Raw genomic sequence first — 17259 nt, 5'->3', positions numbered from 1 at the left:
ACTCCCGCGGGGAGTCGTGTATTTTATTCATTACCACTCGGGTGATCTGAGATGGCCTTCTCCACCCCCACCCCTGATTCCCAGGTGACAGAACAACTGGTGATCAGTCTGACCTCGTTTACCACATTATAGGCCACCGTTGCCAAATAGAAAACACCAAATCACGTACTGAGGAGAACGGAGACCACGCTCTGGCCAGGCACACCGTGCTGCCGGCCCCGGGGTCTCCGCCCTCCCATTTCCGACCCTTGAAGGATGGCTTCCCCGCCAGCCGGGCAGCCGTCCGCTCGGGTCAGCCCTGAGTTCCTGCAGACGGCAGCACTCCCGGCCCAGCGCCCTCGGCGACAGGATCCCCCCTGACGAGGACTCACGATACCATCTCTTAAACCCCCGCTCTTCCGGAGGCCTGGGTCTTAGACGATGGGGTCCCCGAACGTGCAGTTCTCCTCGATAGCGAGGTTGTAGTCGGCACCCTTCCCGTCTTTGTAGGTGCTGGTCACTATCCGCATCCAGCCTCGCTCACCCTGTGGGGGGGGGTGGGGGCACCACACGTTCGCTCATCCCCGTCTCCTGTGCCCCCCCGCTGCCCGTGCGCCGCCCCGCCACCGTCTCAGGCACCGTGCCTGCCCTTCCCGGGACCCCTACTCAGAAATACCTTCTGTGAAATACTTTGGCTTGGTTAATATTTAACAAGCGAGGTACATGGCCCTGTGAGCCCAAAGAAAATTAATGTAACTAAAATGTTGACTCTTCAAGCCGGATGACTTAACTACCTATTAATATCCCCGGTTTATGGTCTTTTAATAAAAACAGAGTTCATCACTTCGACATTAATCACTCTCCCCCACTTCATAGTAATGAATTTGTGTCTTCAGCTGTTAATGGTTAATACTAGGCCTTAGAAATGAAAATTCTGGCAGTTAATTTATCTCCCCTGGATTTTTGACCCAACTCAAAAGTAGTTTTGAAAAAATGCCGCCGTATTGGGGCGTATCTCCTAAGAGAGCCGAAACTGTGCCGGCAGAAAGGATGAGATGGCTGTAGAGGAACAATCGGGCTGAACCAAAAGTTCCAAAACAGTGCTTTGCAACCAGGGCGGGGTCCCCAGGAGACACTTGGCAAAGTCCAGAGACATTGTTGGTGGCCACGTGGGGCGGGGAGGAGCCACTGGCGTCTAAGGGGTAAGGGGGAATGACAACCCTCCCCCCACGAAGGATCTGACCCTAGATGTCACCAGTGCTCCTGGGCCGGAGCAAGGAGCCCCCCAGCCCCCGCTCAGCGCTGCAGTTCCCGGCTGCGGAGCCTGGGGGAGGGTGGGGGGAGGGCGCTTACCCACGGTTCTCCCCAGGAGTTGCGGACGATCCAGTACTCCGTGCCGTCGCTGACACCCCAGCCGGCCACAGAAATGACGTGGTTTATGTAGGCCTTGTCGTGGTACTCCGCATAGATGCCTCCCGTGTAGTTGACCATCTTCTCCGTCGCCATGATACCGCAGCTGAGCGCAAGCACTTGAATCAGCACTCGGGTGGGAAGGACTCACCCCCCTTACAGACGGTCCCCGTGGACCCAACCCGGGTCGTGCATCGGGACGACCCTGCCCGAACTTCTGTCCCTCACTCGAGTGTGCGCACGTGTGCGTGCGCTTCACCCTCGCTACGATCCCAAATGCCCTACGATCCCTCACACGCCCAGACAGGGAAGTCGGCCCCAGGGAGGGGGCGGGGGGGGGGGGGTGACACTGACTGGGGCCCCTGTGCCCAGCTGGCAGGGGGCTCCGGCTCCTCACCTGATGGGGCCGTTGGCGTAGATTTCTGCCATCATCTTCTCCCGCCCGGAGAGGGAGCCATAGTCGCCGACTTTCCAGAGGGTGTAGTTCTGGATGGCATGGCACTCTTTGAATTCAGTACAGGTTCCACACTGGTTAAACTTGTCGCACTCTGCGGGACAGCACGCGAAGTCGGCGTGAGACGGGCTCCTCGGGGACCCGCGAACAAAGAAGCACGTGCACACGCCCTCTCCACGCTTAACTAACAACCGGGCAGCATCTTGCCGACAGGTGCTGCCGAACTAGGCTCTTCGTCCGGCTGCGAGGGAGCGGGGAGGACCCCCTCCCCAGGCTTCGGCAGGGAAGGAGCACACAGGTTAATCAGCTCAGAGTAGGCACTCAAGAGCGAGCTGTTCTCCTTTAAAGGCCAAGAGCAGGGTCTTTTCACAATACAGCTGAAAGGAGTGGAATTAAATTATTAGCTTTTAATAAGATAATTGTATTGCTGGCCAGTGAACAGGCCAATACATTTGGAAAAAATTAAGCATTTTCTTATTTATTTATTTATTTTTTTGGTTTGAGGAGGTTTCAAGAAGTAGGCTAAAAAAAAAAAAAAAAAAAAAAAAACCCAAGTGAGGCTCTTAGTTGTGTAAGAAAACACCATCCCCTGCGCTGTCCCCGGGCCCTCAACATCCCACTTTGCACCCCTCCACCCTGCCTTGTTACGGCTCTCGTGTTACCTACTTGTTACAATTTCCCAGCCGTCCAGATTCCTCCCCCAGGACCACAGACTCCTTGAGCCCTAACCTGCTGGTTTCGTTTGTCCCCAGGACACCAAGTGCCCCAAGCCCAGTATCACTGGCAAGGGGCAGATCGGTGGCCACATTTGCTAATACAAAGAGCGGACTATGTACCGCAAACAGTCGGCTCTGCTCAGCGGCACTGGTGGGTTGGAGGGGCCTGGCCTAGGCTGGACGAGACCAGTGCAGGGTGAGGGAGGGCAGGGCCCCTGGGACCACCTGATCCCCCATCCTGCAGAGCCTTCTCCCCTTCACCTGCCCTCTCCTTGGTTCTCTGACCCCTGTTGTATTTACCACTTCAACAAGACTCACCCAACCAGTCTGGGGGAATTCGTTCTGGCTGGGCACTACGGCTCCGGAGGCGACGTGAGGGCACCGTGGGTGTGGCCCAGAGTATGCTCGGGCCCTGAGAGGGCACTGGGTGCTGCCGGAACTCACCCTTTTATGGAGGGAGAGGGCAGGGGCGGAAACGCACTCGGGCTCCCCCTTCCTCCAACACTGCGGTCTCAAATGTCCCATTAAGTTCATCCAGTTCTCCGCCCTGGCCAAGAGGGAGCTCTGACAGCGACAGGTGACTTAACGGCCAATTACGGGCTGGACCTTCTTTCCTTCGGCTTCCAAGGAAAGCAGCCTAGGGCTGTGCCAGCTCCCGAGACTCCAGGCAGGCTGGCTCTGCTGGTCCCTGCAGGACCCCTCGGCCCCACCCCTGCCCGTGTGCTCACAGCCCAGGCCGGGAAATGAGCTGATGCCGTGTTCCAGCTGGGCCCTCGTGCCTCCAGTTCGGGGCCGCAACCCACCTGCAGGCCTGCTTTCCTCACCCACTCCTGGAAAACCTTCTCTTCCCTCTGCAGGGCTCACCTTACAGACACCCAGGAAACCCCCAAAATGCCAACATGGCAGAACCCAAGCACCGAGGCCAGTCCTGGCCACAGGGGACACGAGGCTGGAGACACCTGCCCCAGGTCTTTTCTGGGGGTCTTCTCAGGAAGGACCGTGGACTCCAGCTACCCGCTCCCCCAGCCCCACGGGGTTCAATTTCAAGGTGGCAGGGGGCTCCCCGCTCCGTCCCGCCCTCCCCCAGCGCCCCAGCCACGCTTTCCCCGGGGGGACGGTGGGGGCGGGCCGCACCTACCTTGGTCCTTAGCCTGGTAGTTGTTGCAGGTCTCGTCGGGGATGCCGTGCTCGTGGGCGTACCCCCACACCGGCAGGTCGTTGCCCCCCTCGCAGGAGCCCGCGTCACCGCAGTCGATGACATGCTGCACGGACAGCAGGGTGGAGGGCCAGGCCCCCTTCCTCTTGATGTTGATCCGGTCTGCGAGGGCAGGACGCGCACCCGGTCAGCGCCCGCCCCTCGGGGTCTCCGCACTCCAGGGCCCCCCGCCCCAGCCCTTCTGGGCACGGAGGTGTCTGTCCACACCACTGGCCACCTGGTGCCACGCGGGCAGGGCCAGGTCCGTCTGCCCCGCTGCCCGCGCCTCGGAAGGGCCTGCTGAAGGGCCCGCCGGCCCCCAAGACAAGAGCGCGGGACAGGACAGTCCTGCCCCTTGAGGCGCCACCCCCACAGCAGCCCCGGGGCCCCCTCACCTCCCTGGTGTCACCGCACAGACCTCCACTCATCTGACCAGCCCCGTGCCTTCAGAAACCCGCCGTCAATCTGCGCCCGCTGCCCCTTCCTCCGTGCTCCCTGGCCGCTCCTTGGCCCAGAGAGCTGTCCCTGTGGACACCCCTGTGCAGCCCCCGGGCCTCCCCGGCCGCGCCGGCTCCAAGCAGCTGCCGCCACCTCACCTGCTGACGACTGCACGTACTTCCCTGGGCCCGTGTCCCGCAGGGCTCAGCTCCAGACCCCAAGCACGCCGCCTGACACGCAGCAGGGGCTCACGAAGTACCAGCCGCGTAAATGAGGGAACGAATTTTCTTTTCCTGACCCGAGCCCGGCCCTGGCTGCTGACCCCGGGAGGTCACGCCCCTGGCAGCTCCTGATGGAGGCTCCCCAGCCTCACACCCCGCGGTGCAGGGCCTGCGGGCCAGGTGAGGGCCCCCTTCGCCCTACTGCCCTCTCCAAGCCATTTTGCCTCCACCGGTCTCGGTCTCCCTCCACACGGCGGTAAGGGTGTCCCCGTTCTAGGGCTGATGCCTGCTGGTGCACGGGAGGGTTTGCCCTCAGGCTCAGCCCCACCCCCCACCCCTCTGAGGGCTCTCCAGATTCCACTGGGAAACTCCAAGGCAGGTCCCTCGACTCCCTGCCACCCGGTGTACAGGCTTTCTGCACCCCCCACCCACCTTCTGTGGCACATCCCTGCCGGCCCACCCGAGGCCCAAGTGGGCCCTGGGCCCTCTCTCCCCCATCAGTACCTGCACACACACGTGGACCTGCCTCTCCTTCCTCCCTCCCTCCCTTCTCTCTCGTCCCTCTCTTTCTTTTTTTTAATGTTTATTTTGAGAGACTGAGGAGGAGAGGCAGAGAACATCCCAAGCAGGCTCCATGCTGTCAGCGCAGAGCCTGACGTGGGGCTGGATCCCATGAGCTGTAAGGTCATGACCTGAGCTTAACTGACTCCGATGCTTAGAGCCGCCCGGGTGCCCCCGACATCGGCAAAGGGTCCCTGAGCCCCGCACGCGCCTCCCCACACACCGCAGTTCTCTGCTGCCTCGTGAGGCTCCCGGCAGCCCTCCGGGTCTCCATTCCCAGCCCCGCTGTCCCTTCGGCGCCTTGCCAACCTGGCTGGGGTCTCCTCCCCACTGAGGAAGCTGCTCTTGGAAGGCCGAGGACCTCCATGCTGCCAACTCTGAGGCCTACTTCCCCAGCCTCGTCTCCTCCGGCCCCTGCCCGGCAGCGGTGGGCAGCAAGGCTGCTCCATCCGCGGCCCGGTCTGGCCTCCCCTGCACCCGGATCCGGCGTCCCCTCCCTCCCTGACCCAACCCCCGGGGCGGGGGGGGGGGGGTCAAAGACCCTCCCCGCGTGGCCCGAACGTAACTGGAAGTTCCTCTCCACCTGCTCGGCTTCCTCCATCACCCACAGGTGCTTGTCCACACCTGCTGTGCTCCCGGCTGTTCTCCGTGCTGGGAACCCAGCGCTGGACACAAAAACAGTCAAAGCCCCGACCCGTGGGGTCCCCACACAGGACAGGGAGCCCGCGTACAGAGGCTCTCGTAGGTCAAGTAAGCATTCTGTGCTCGCTCTGTGTGCAATCGCAAAGGGTTTCCAGTGGGACAGAAGTACAATCCGACCTGGGGCTCAGTAGACAGGTGGACGGCAGGGGGGCGAGGGGGCAGAGACCAGGCGGTGCCAGCGCCCGGGGCTCAGAGTAGGGGTGCAGCGATGGGGGCTGCAAGAAGCAGAGGGGTTCAGAACATACCCTGCAGGTGAAACGGACAAGATCCGTCCCAGGATCGTACGAGGGGCGGCGCTAGGCTTCCACGGGAGCGACGGGAAGGATGAGTGGCTCAGCCAGGTGGGGTGGGGGGTGGGGGGACTGAGGTGTGAGGTGTCCGGGCAGAGGGAGGGCAGCGGACAGCTGGTGTCACAGAGGCGCAGGTGAAGGCTGAGTCCCGGGGAACCCAGTGCTCAGGGGGAGGGGGAGGAGCTGGCAGAGGATATGGAGGCGCAGCCAGGAAGTAGGAAGAGTCGTAGTGTGTGGTGAAAGGCGGGGACAGCGCGCCAGGGACAGGTGATCAAGCGCGACCACGGAGGGCGAGGCCTGGCAGCTGACGGCTGCACCTGCCGGCGTGGCGGGCCCTCGCGCCGAGTGGGAGGTGAAGTGAGGCTGGACGGGGTCTGAGGACGGAGGAAGGGGCCCGCAAGTGGGGCAGTGGCTGGGGAGGCATGGGCTCCAGGCCTCCTGCTCATGTGCTCCTGGCGATGGCCGGGTCCAAGCACAGGGCAAAGGGCCCGGGGACAGGAGGAGAGGCAGACCACGACCGGCTGTGTTAGGTGGCAGCCAGCCGGGCCGGCGCCCCTGGAAGTCCCCTTTTGAGGGCTTCTGTTTTCTCAGTGAAAGAGGAAGAAGGGTCCTGCTGCTGGGGGAGAGCGTCATTGGAGGAGACGGTTGCCCCGGAGAGTCCGCTCCGGAGATGCGGCAGGGCTGACCCTCTGAAAATGGAACCAGGTCGAGGGCTCGCCCTGGTGACCTTTGTGGCTCTTCTGTCCATCCCCCACCCCGAGGGCCACCACAAAGGCCCTCTTTCAGTTCCGCGCTGTGAGCACCGTGCCCGCCGAGGCCTTTGCCCCGACCCTCCGCCTGGGGCCTGCCCACACCCTGCCCGCCCGGCCCAAGGCCTTGCAGGGGCTGCAGGGGTTAAGCCTCTGGCTCCACATCCCAATCAGGGGGCCTCCCAAGCCTCCCACACCTTGCAATGGCACCACAGCCTATCTGCCCCCCTTTCCTCCTCCTTCCGGCAGGGCCAGAAGGATGCCCCAGACCACCCCCCTCCACTCCTCGACCCAAAGACGCCCAGCAGAAGTCCTGGCCCAAAGGCCAGGCTTCTGGGCTCTACTCCCAGCTGCCACTCACACCACACCCGAGTCTCCTGACCTCCTTGCCAGGGACCTCAGCTTCCTCATCTGCAAAGTGGGAACAGTCCCAGGGCAGCTCGGAGGCTTCAATGGAGCCACCAAGCCTCAGAAGCGGCAGCAGCCTCCCTGTTCTTAATCAAGTTAACACAAGGCCTGCCCAGTGAGCTGCCCCGCGGGGACGAGGCAGTGGTCCCCTGCCCCCCCAGCCAGACAGTCCCTTCTGCAGCGGAACTCTTCCGTCACTGGAGGCCCAGTGGAGGCTCCTGGGCCGCCACTGGAGATGGCGGAGCCCCTCCCACACCTCCCAAGCCAGCCTGGGGCTGAATGGAGGCCCGAGGCTGGGGGAGGTCTCCGCTCCCTGCTCTCCCAAGGCAAGGCCCAGCAGCCCTCGTGGGTGGTGTGGCCCTCGGCTTCCCCTCCTTCGTCCCCTCACCGGGGCCAGGGGCCAGATGAGAAAACCGGCCAGCCTTGCTCAATATTCCAAGCCCAGGATGGGCGTCAGCTCAAATATTAACTGCTGCTGCAAAGCAGTTTCACTTCCTCGTCCCCAAATACTGGCAGGGAATTTTGGGTAAGTCTCACCTCTGGTCTGATCCCAAAGGGCCGGGGTCACAAGCTTTGGGGGAGAAACGGCACCCGGGAGCCGCATGTCACGGGGCGGCTGGCCCTCGTCCTGTCTGCCACCCACGGGCCCCAGGCGGACGCACAGTCCAGCCTGCAGTACTTTGGCCTTCCCTCCACGGGGAGGAACCACAGAGGTCACAGGTCAGCTCCCCTAGGCTGGAGAGGCTCGGCCACCTCCCGCCCCACGCTGAGCCCTGGCGCAGAATCCCGGTGGCTGCCTGTGCCGCCCAGGAGGCTGTGTGGACAGGCCTTCGCGGCCCGCGGTCCAGAGGGGCTGCGGAAGCCCACCTACCCGCCATGGCGCTGGTGCTGCCGTGGGCCCAGCAGGAGCCGCAGTACTGGGGGATGTGCTGGTTCCTGGTGACACTGGCATAGTTGACGCCGTTCACGTTCCGCCAGTCCCAGCTCTTGGGCAGGTCCCTCGGGGACAGATACTCGTGAGGCCGGGGGTACGTCCTGGGAAGAGACCAGCACCAACAGATTCAGCGCCCGCTCCCCTCCCCAGAATGACAGGCTGTGGGAGTCAGCGCCTGAACCCCCAGGGGAGCCCCTCTCCCAGGGGGCACCCCAGCGCCCCCCTCCGGGGGTCGTGAAGGAGGCAGCGCAACCCCACATGCGGGAACCACGTGGCTTCCCCCGCAAGCCCCCGCCCCCACCCAGGCCCCCAGGTGAGGCTTGTCCCACCTTCCAAAGGTAAAGAAAAAGAGCGATCCCCCCCCAGAAAACACAGGATCTGGATTTGACCCTCAAAGGTCACGGGAGGCAGGCAGCACACCAGGTTCCTGGAACCCAGGGGAGCCCGGGGTGGGGGGCCCGGCCCCGCGCGCGGCCGACCTGCGCCCCAGCTTGGACAGCTGGTCCCCCCGCAGGGGCAGGCGGCAGCTGTGACCCGCTCGGAAGTAGGGCCCGGCCCGCGCGCCCGCCAGCAGCAGCAGCAGCAGCAGCAGCGGCCCGGACGGCGCCATGGCTCCCGGCCCGCCGGCCTCTCCCAGCCCTCCCCGCCCCGCCCGGGCCTTAAGCCGGCCGCGCCCGGCGACACACCCCCGGGGCGGGGCCGGCCGCTGGCCCCGACCCCGCCCGCCGCCCCGCCGCCCGGCCCGCGGCCCGGCAGGTGCAGCCGCCCCCGCATCCCGCGCGCGCATCCCACCGCGAGGCCCGCGCGCGGCCCCAGGTCTGCGCCCCGGGCCTGGCCTTCCCGGCCCCGTTCCCCGGAGGCCCGGGCTCTCCCCGGAGAGGCGCTCCCCGTATGCAGAGAAGGAAGGAGAGAGATCCGTCTAGAAGATCCCCGCCCCCCCACCCGCCCCAAGGAGAAATTCCACCCGGCCCAGAAATCATTACCTCTGCATTCCAACTTCCAAAGATGCTTGAAAAGCTCTCCTGCTAACAAAACGCGTCATGGGTCAAAGGGGAACCGAAAGCAGAAGTGGGTCCCCGAGGCCCTGGTTTTACGACCTAACAGTGCCTCCCTCCCTCCTGCTCCTCGTGGGTGGCAGTCACTTGAGCAGACCCACTGGCGGCCGCCTTCCTCCGGGAAGAAGAGGTCCAGGCGCTTCACGCCAGGGGCCTCACGGGCCGTGGGGGCCACGGACGAGCCCACGCTGCTCTTGCGGGGCTCGAATGGGCATTCCGTGGCCTCCCCGCGGCCCCTCCCTCTGCCCGCGCCAGGCTGGCCATCAGACGTGAGCATGCGTGCCTCGTGGGCTTCCAGCAACTTCCCAGACCACCCTCGGAAGCGCTGAGGTGGTCGGGGAATCCCGGCAGAGCGGGGAAGCCTGTCTGGCAGAGCCTGTCGGAGCCGGCGGGCCGCAGAGGCAACGTCCGCCCCGCTTTACCCGTCCAGAAGTTTAGTCCCTGCTCCTGAAAAGCCGTCCGCTGAGGCACCGCGCGGACCTGGGCTCTAACCACTGACGTGTCCTTTAGCTTCTTGCGAAGTCGGCTCCTGGTTGGGAGGTGGGGTGGGGGTGGGATGGGGCTGCCTCCCGGTTCTGCGGGATCATGCTCAAGACTGCACTGGGGGCAGGGGGCAACTGAAACCCGGCCTCCAGATGCTGGTTTGCCCCAGCACGTGTCCCGAGGCCTGGCCTCAGAGCCCTTTGCTCCACTCTGGGTAGGAAATGTGTCGCACAGGCTTCCCCTGCCGCGTCACATCCACTGAGGTGAATCAGGTCACCCACGTGGGGGAAGAAAGCCAGTGGCTGTCCCTGTCATGTCACCGGGTGGGTATTCCTGAAAGGTGGACTTCTGGTACCTTCTAAAGAGAAAGCTAGAAGTTCATCACTGCTTCGGGACAGCCAGAGTGCTCACAACATGGCGGGTGACAAATATCTTGGAGACCCTGATCGCGATAGACGGTCACGGTCCAGACGCCAGTCACGTGTTTTACAACATCAGATCCGAAGGTCCAGGATGGGGAAGGCTCACTCAGCGCTTCCCCTCTGATGGCTGGGCTGTGAGGTCTGAGGCCTCATCCCTAATAATGGGTGAAAATGTGCTGACCTGTAAGTTTTTCCACCGCAGGGGCTGAGGGCAGGTCACCCGAAGTGGCCGCTTTGGCGTGAAGGTTACTCTCAGCGGAAGGCAGCTGAGACCCTGCGGGCTCAGAAGGAACGTCTGCCCCTCCCTTAACTCCATCAAAGAATCTAAATTGTGGGTCTTTCCCGGAAGAAAGGTTACTGGCAGAGATGCATTTTATCTGGGCGACCCATCTGTGTGGCAGGACCGTCGACGTCTAGTTCCCTGCTCTTCTTATCTCCGTGTGAAGGGCACTCCTTCCCTCTCAAGTCCCAGACCCTGTCCCCCTAGCTCAGGAGGTCACGTATGCCTCACTTTGCCTGTCTTTGGAGTTTCTGTCTGCGTGGATTCCCGGTACGCACGCCATTAAATGTGATCTTCTCCTGTTACTCTGCCTCGTGTCAATTCGATTCTTACTCCGACTAGAACAACCTTTGAAGGGGACCGGAATCCTTTTTTTTTTTTTTTAAATGTTTATTTACTTTTGAGAGAAAGAGAGACAGAGAGTGAGCAGGGGAGGGGCAGAGAAGAGAGAGGGAGACACAGAATCCGGAGCAGGCTCCAGGCTCCGAGCCGTCAGCGCAGAGCCCGACGCGGGGCTCGAACTCACGAACTGCGAGATCATGAGCTGAGCCGAAGCCAGATGCTTAACCGACTGAGCCACCCGGGGGGCCCCAAAGGGGACGGGAGTTCTTGCTCCCCAACATCACTCATACCGCAGTGGGCGAGCTGGCTGCTCTGAAGACGCGCTGGGTGCAGATACTGCGGACGCAAGCATGTGACCCCCGTGCTCAGCCGGTGCCCCGCTCGGTCTGACACTGGCTTTTGCACCAGGCCCGGGTTTTATTTTGCTCCAGGCCCTGCAAATTCTTTGCTGGGCCTGACTGCTCACTAGGCCTCCCTGGGTGGTCAGGGTCAGACAGAGGGGTGCTGTTTTAAGGTTCCCTGACCCAACTGTAGCCTGAGACGTGGGTCCCCTTCCCGCTACCCCCCCAGACACCAAGCAGTTCTCAGACACCAGTTGGGTGTCTGATTTTTCAGTTCAAATCCTGACACCCCCCGACCTTACATTCGATTAATTTGCCAGAGCAGCTCACAGCACTCGGGGAAATACTTACATTTACCAGCTTATTAAAGGATAAGAATCAATGGCCAGATGAAGAGATACGGAGGGCGAGGTACCCAGGAAGGGGGCGGGGCTTCCAGGTCCCCTCCGAGGCCTCCCTCCCCGCCCCGCCTCCATTAACATAACAAAAGGCTTTTATCACCCTGAACGCTTTCACAATTCCAAGGCTTTAGATTGCCGTGAGCTAGAAACTGTGGACAAAGACCGAATACCTGGGAGAAACAGATTTTGGTCATCCAAGTGACCAAATATGAAGTTCCTATAAATCACGACATTGCAGGTGGAAAGTCAGGTGGAAAGGTCTGGAAGCATCAGCCCTGTGGAAGGCAGGTTGCAGGGAGGGGCGGGGTAACGAACAGGACCTCTGGAGGTGGCAAGTTGGGACACCCCAGGATCTTCCTGACAAAGAAGCAGCTCACGCTCGGAAAATGACGGAAAACCGGACAGGAGGAGGGGGAGGGAGTTCGGACATTTCAAATCACAACTTTCGGGCCGCCTGGGTGGCTCAGTCGGTTAAGCGTCCGACTTCGGCTCAGGTTATGATCTCGAGACTCGTGGGTTCGAGCCCCGCGTGGGCCTCTGTGCTGACGGCTCGGAGCCTGGAGCCTGCTTTGGGTTCTGTGTGTCCCCCTCTCTCTGCCTCTCCCACTCACACTCCGTCTCTCTCTCTTTATCTCTCGCTCTCAAAAATAACTAAAACATTCAAAAAAATTAAAACCACAAGTTTCAAGGCAAGGAGAAGGAAGTGAGGTCTCATGTGATCACCCTGTCGCCTCGGCCCCTGTGATGTCTCAAACCCGGGCAGCCAAGCGGACGTGGGGCTCTCTCTCACCTCTGAACTTGGCTGTGGTCTGTGGGCGCCTGTGTGCCTGGCTGACCGCTATCAGAGCAGGCTGGCTGTGTCACTTTGGGGGTTACTGGTGTGGCAGGATTTTTTACCACAATACCCGGGATTCATTGCTGCTTCGAAGAATGAAGAGGTGAACACAAAATAAGCAGCAGCCAGAAGTTTCTTAGACCGTAAGATCAGAAACAGAATAGTAGGAAAGCTCTCTCTACAGAGAAGGGACGTTCCGAAAGTGAACGCCTGAGGACTATAGGCGAGGGTCCTTGGTTCTTTTTTTCTTTATTTTACTTTTTTAAGCTTTATTCATTTTTCAGAGACAGAGCGTGAGCAGGGGAGGGGCAGAGAGAGAGAGGGAGACACAGAATCCCAAGCAGCTCCAGGCTCTGAGCAGTCAGCACAGAGCCTGATGCAGGGCTTGAACTCATGAGCCGTGAGAGCATGACCCGAGCCGAGGTCAGACGCCCAACCCAATGAGCCACCCAGGGTCCTCGTTTTATGACGTTCTGGTCAGCGCCCCCTTCCCTGCCTCCTGGTCCCTTCTCGGGTTCTACCCTTACCGGCTTGACAGCTCTGGGCACTGGATTGTCCTTCCCGATTGGCTCGTTTCCGTCGTACAAAGGGTGGTCTGTGGCCATAAAAACTTAGGTCTTTTGTCAAATTCGAGGGCAACCTGGGGGGAGGGGAGGAAGTGGGGTCTGTTCCATTCTTAAGTTCCAAGATAGGTGTCTTCCCCTCCCCCCACTCCCGCCAGGGACCTCAGGCCCTAATCTTTCCCTCTCTGCCCACTGAATCCTGCAGCCACTGGGTGGGGGAACTCCTTTCCGCCGACGCTTCCAAAACACGTTCCATTGAGGGGGTGGCTGTGGACACAGGCGAACCCGATTTCGGCCCAGCGGCTGTGCCGAGAGCAGTGTTGGGATGAACTGCTGCTGGTGAAGCGGGTTTGGCCCCGGAGCCCTCGGAAGGGCACGCAGATCAACTCGGACGGTGCCTGGGACCCAGAGGAAGGCACCTGCCTGAACTGGCCACCTCCCCCAGTGGCTGCCCCAGGTCCCGGTGGAATCTACCCTCAGGATCTGCTCTCTTCAGAGCAGAGCCACCGGACCAGCAGCTTTGGGGACTCGGCAAACCGGACTCCATTCGGTTTCGACTCCACTCGGCTGGTTCCTGACTCCACTCGGCTTGCCTGAGGGCATCATCGAGATAATGATTCCTCTACTCTACCCGCCTGGGCTGGAGGAGGCTCAGGGCAGGGCCCCAAGCCCAGCTCATCTCTGGGGCCCCCGCTGCCTGGGCTTGGCTCTGGCCGCTGCCCTCTCAGCTATAGTTAAGCCACCGGCAGGGAGTCTGGGGCAGCATCTAGAAGCTATGTGAGAGCTCAGAGCCTCCCCTGAAACCGCTACAAAGTGGCCTTCCTGGGAACTGACTGGGCGCCTGACGCCCTTCTTCCTGGATGAGACCAGAGTCATACCTGTTCCCCCCGTGGTGCTTAAAGGCAGAGGTGCTGGCATTCCAGAAGACTCTACAGTTTGGGAAGTGTCTGTCCTCACTTGATTCTTGGCACAGTTCTGGGAGGTGGGGGTCAGAGGCCATCGTCCCATTTCACAGGTGGGAAGATGGGCTCCAGGAGGTCGAGAGACCCACGGTCAGCGTGAGGCCTGTCGCTGGCAGGTTTGAGAACCCTTTTTGGTTTTTTTTTAACCCCATTAAAAAAAAAAAAAAAATCTCCCAGCAAACACGTGACCCAAGGCCCCAACACAAAAGCCTGCTCATTTCTAAAAATAAGGGGGATTTCTTTTCCCCCCTCGTTGTGAGGAATAGCACGCGACCTTACAGTTAGGCCCGGGCTGGCCTGACCTCGCAACCTGCAGAAGGACACAGGATGAGCTTTCGTTTAATCTGGGGTTGCCTCAAAATCCTTTCTTTCCTCCTTCTTTTGTGCCGCATTGTCTGGTTCCCGCCCGCCCAGCTGCGGACATTTCCCATCATTCCACATTCCCGAGTGTGGCCACATCCTGGCTCCCGGCGTCTGTTTTGCTGGGTGCCGACGGTGCTCGGTGCTCAGTAGGCAAGTCTGGCTTTGCGGGGCACCGCGGCCTCCTTGCACATCCACACTCACGCTCACACTTCCCAGGCACCTTTGCAGCGAAGGCCTTTCCGAGGGGCGGCCAGGTGCACAGGCCATCCTGCCTCTGCCCCCAAGTGCCTTCGTCGCCACACCCTCCTGGCTGCACCCGTCCGCTCGGGAGGGAACGCGGCTCCCTGGGGCCCCACCGGCAGGCTGACCCCCAGCATCACCTTCAGAATGCACGGGGCACAGCTGGGCAGTCCACATACAGCCCACTCGGGAGCTGGCCCGTGACCAGAGGGGTCCCGGACACTGAAGGACTGATCAAGCCTGCGGCCTCCCTACAGTCAGGCCGTCAGCGGTTTGTGGCAGGTCACTGTCCCAGCCCTGGGGATACAGCAGAGGTAAAGTCCTTGGGGCATGCTGGAGACAGGGGTCCTCTGGGGAGTTTGGTCTGGGACGGTTCTTTTAGCTATCCAAGGGGTTGTTGGGATTGAACGATGAGGACATAGCCATGGAAAGTGCTGGACTCTTAAAACAGAAGGATGTATGCAAAGGCCTTGAAATACAAACACACTGGTAAGCGTGACCAACTGGAAGAATCCAGTGGGGGTCGTGAGTGGCCCGGAGGTAGGCAGGGGTGAAGTCACCGGAGAGCAAATGGGACCCTCTGCGCACCTCCCAGACCTCACAGCCACAGGGACCCCAGCTTCGACCTTGCACCCCAGGCGATGCTCCCACAAGGGCCTGCCCCGTTCTGCCCCCCTCTCAGGGCAGGCCTGCACCTGGCTCTGCTCCGGCTCCCCCCACAGGCCCCTGACAGGTGTCTCCCATCAGGGATCAGAATGAGGACACATCAACTGTGGCACGAGGGTGAAGAAGGTTGGTTTTACGCTGGTTGCTGCTAGTTTCCCGGAAGGCAGTGGGCGAGGTTTGATTTCTGTTTTATGAGATCTTGTGACCATGGGGAGGGTGAAAGGAAAGAGGCAGGAACGGGGAGGGGGGGGGATGGGGAGGTCCAGGGGTCCTGTGGCCGTGGGTGGTAGAGCTGGTGGCGATTGGGGGTGGGTGCTCCCGGAGAGGTGGTGACAGTGGACGCATAGGACCACGCACCTGGGAGGTGGACAGACCCACTTACCGACCAGAGGCGAGGAGGAAGGTGAGCTGAGCCGAATGGTCCAGATGCCTCAGATGCCCAGCTGGAGGCCGTCTGGCCAGCCTTCTTCTTCTTCTTCTTCTTTTTAATGTTTATTTATTTTGAGAGAGAGAGAGAGCACAAGCAGGGGAGGAGCAGACAGAGAGGGAGAGGGAGAATTCCCAAGCAGGCAGCGCACTGTTCGCACAGAGCCCAGCGTGGGGCTTGAACCCACCGACTGTGAGATCGTGACCTGAGCCGAAATCGAGAGTCGGACACATAACCGACGGAGCCACGCAGGCGCCCCAGCCGGCCTCCTTCCCGACCTCGAAGCGTATCCCTAGATGTCAGGGTCCAAAGACCCGGGCCCCATCTCCGTTTCTGCCATGTTCTCCTGGGAGGCTCCCTCTCCAAGCCTGTTTCTACCGCATGTGGAGAGCACCTTGCTCCAAGGCGGGCCCAAGGTGCCAGAGAGCTGGGCGAAGGCCAGCGGGAAGGGGGCGGTGCTGTGCCGTCTCTGGGGTGTGGGGCCCAAACCTTCCTCTTCCCGGAGGTCCCTCAAGCCCCCACGTGGTGCTCGGCCAATATTTGTTGGGTAAACGGATGGATTTCTGAGACTTTACAGCAGAGGTTTCTTGGGCAAATATGGGGCCTTGAGCCGTACGTGTTCTTGTTTGATTTCGGCTCCGGGTACTGGGCCATCCACACGGTGCTTATCTCTGCTGCTGCCACGGCATAACGCTGACCAGGAGCTGCACGCCTTGGGAGACGGGAGACATTCGGCTGAGGTTAGCGTGGCCACCCACCTCCAGGGTCACCGCGGCCCGGGGGACGTGATGTGCGTGCACCTGCGTGTGCGTCTCCTCCTGCAAACCCGCAGCACAGCGTTGACTCTACCCGGGCCCAGAGGCTGGACGGGGGTGGAGGGCAGCCCGGCGAGTCCCACGCGGTGCGGCGGTGGGGGCGACGGGCTGCCCTCCTCCGTGCAGCGGGGCAGCCCGGCTTTGGTGGAAACCAGCGATGTCTTCCCGGTTCTCTTCTCTTCCACTGACTTATTCATCCTCCCAGAACTTTCTTTCACAGTAAGAGAACACGCAGAGAAGCGGAGTACAAGAAAAGTAGAACTCAGTTCATCTGATGATCTGCCCACACCCGCTGACTCACTCATAATGGCCCCTCAGATGTCAGTTTCTTGCGAAGACATTTGGAAAAATTTCTGCTTCTGAATCACAAGCAAACACTATAATTCAACAATCTTCTCTGAGTTATTCAAGGAACTTCAATGCGCTCAGAGGTGGAAGGATCAGGGGTGGATGAAATCGATGAAATCTCTGAGTACCGTGCTCTTCTCTTAACTCAACTTCGTTCGCCAGATGGAGGCGGGGGTGGCGGTGGGGCTGGATCTGACCACTGAGGGGCATGTCCCGGGGGAAGTCTGGAAGCGGCCGATTGGGGGTTTCTGGGTGACACTTGGTTTTCCTTATCGTCTTAGGGCTGCTCCCATAATAGAGTCAAGTGTCATCCAGGAAAAGGCCGGCTACCACCGCCTCTTCTCGCGGACTGATGGCCTCGGCCTGCCAGGGAGAAGGTGTCACGGCTCAGGGCCGGCCTGGTCGTACTTTGCCCTCTCGGCGTCCCTGTCCTGTGGCATCACGCACCGTGCAGTCGCAGGGAGGCTTTTGCTCCTGCCCTCTGCCTTCTCGGGCGGTGCTCTAACCAGCCTCTGCCACAGCCCTTCTTCGTGGGCAGAAAATGACTTTCTCCTTCATCACAGACCGTCGCTCTGAATCCCTGCTGCTGTTCAGGGCAAGGGGGGGGGGGCGCCTTCAGCTGGGCTGGAGAACGGACCACGGGGAATGGTGGCCTCTCA

At 61.1% G+C, this 17259-nt stretch overlaps 1 protein-coding gene across 1 annotated transcript; it reads right to left on the bottom strand.

Moving 5' to 3' along the window:
- Window positions 1-2: 2 nt before the first annotated feature.
- CTSZ (cathepsin Z) lies at window positions 3-8716 on the bottom strand. The gene is made up of 6 exons (XM_011280775.4): window positions 8537-8716; window positions 7995-8158; window positions 3698-3877; window positions 1787-1937; window positions 1333-1495; window positions 3-524 (listed from the first exon to the last, which is right to left on the bottom strand). The coding sequence occupies exons 1-6, from the start codon at window positions 8665-8667 to the stop codon at window positions 414-416; spliced, it is 900 nt and encodes a 299-aa protein (XP_011279077.4). The 5' UTR covers window positions 8668-8716; the 3' UTR covers window positions 3-413.
- Window positions 8717-17259: the final 8543 nt, after the last annotated feature.

This window comes from Felis catus, chromosome A3 (genome assembly GCF_018350175.1).
Source record: "Felis catus isolate Fca126 chromosome A3, F.catus_Fca126_mat1.0, whole genome shotgun sequence".
NCBI lineage: Eukaryota > Metazoa > Chordata > Mammalia > Carnivora > Felidae > Felis > Felis catus.
The sequence above is the reverse complement of the archived record's forward strand: the minus strand, read 5'-3'. Positions and strand labels throughout refer to the sequence as shown.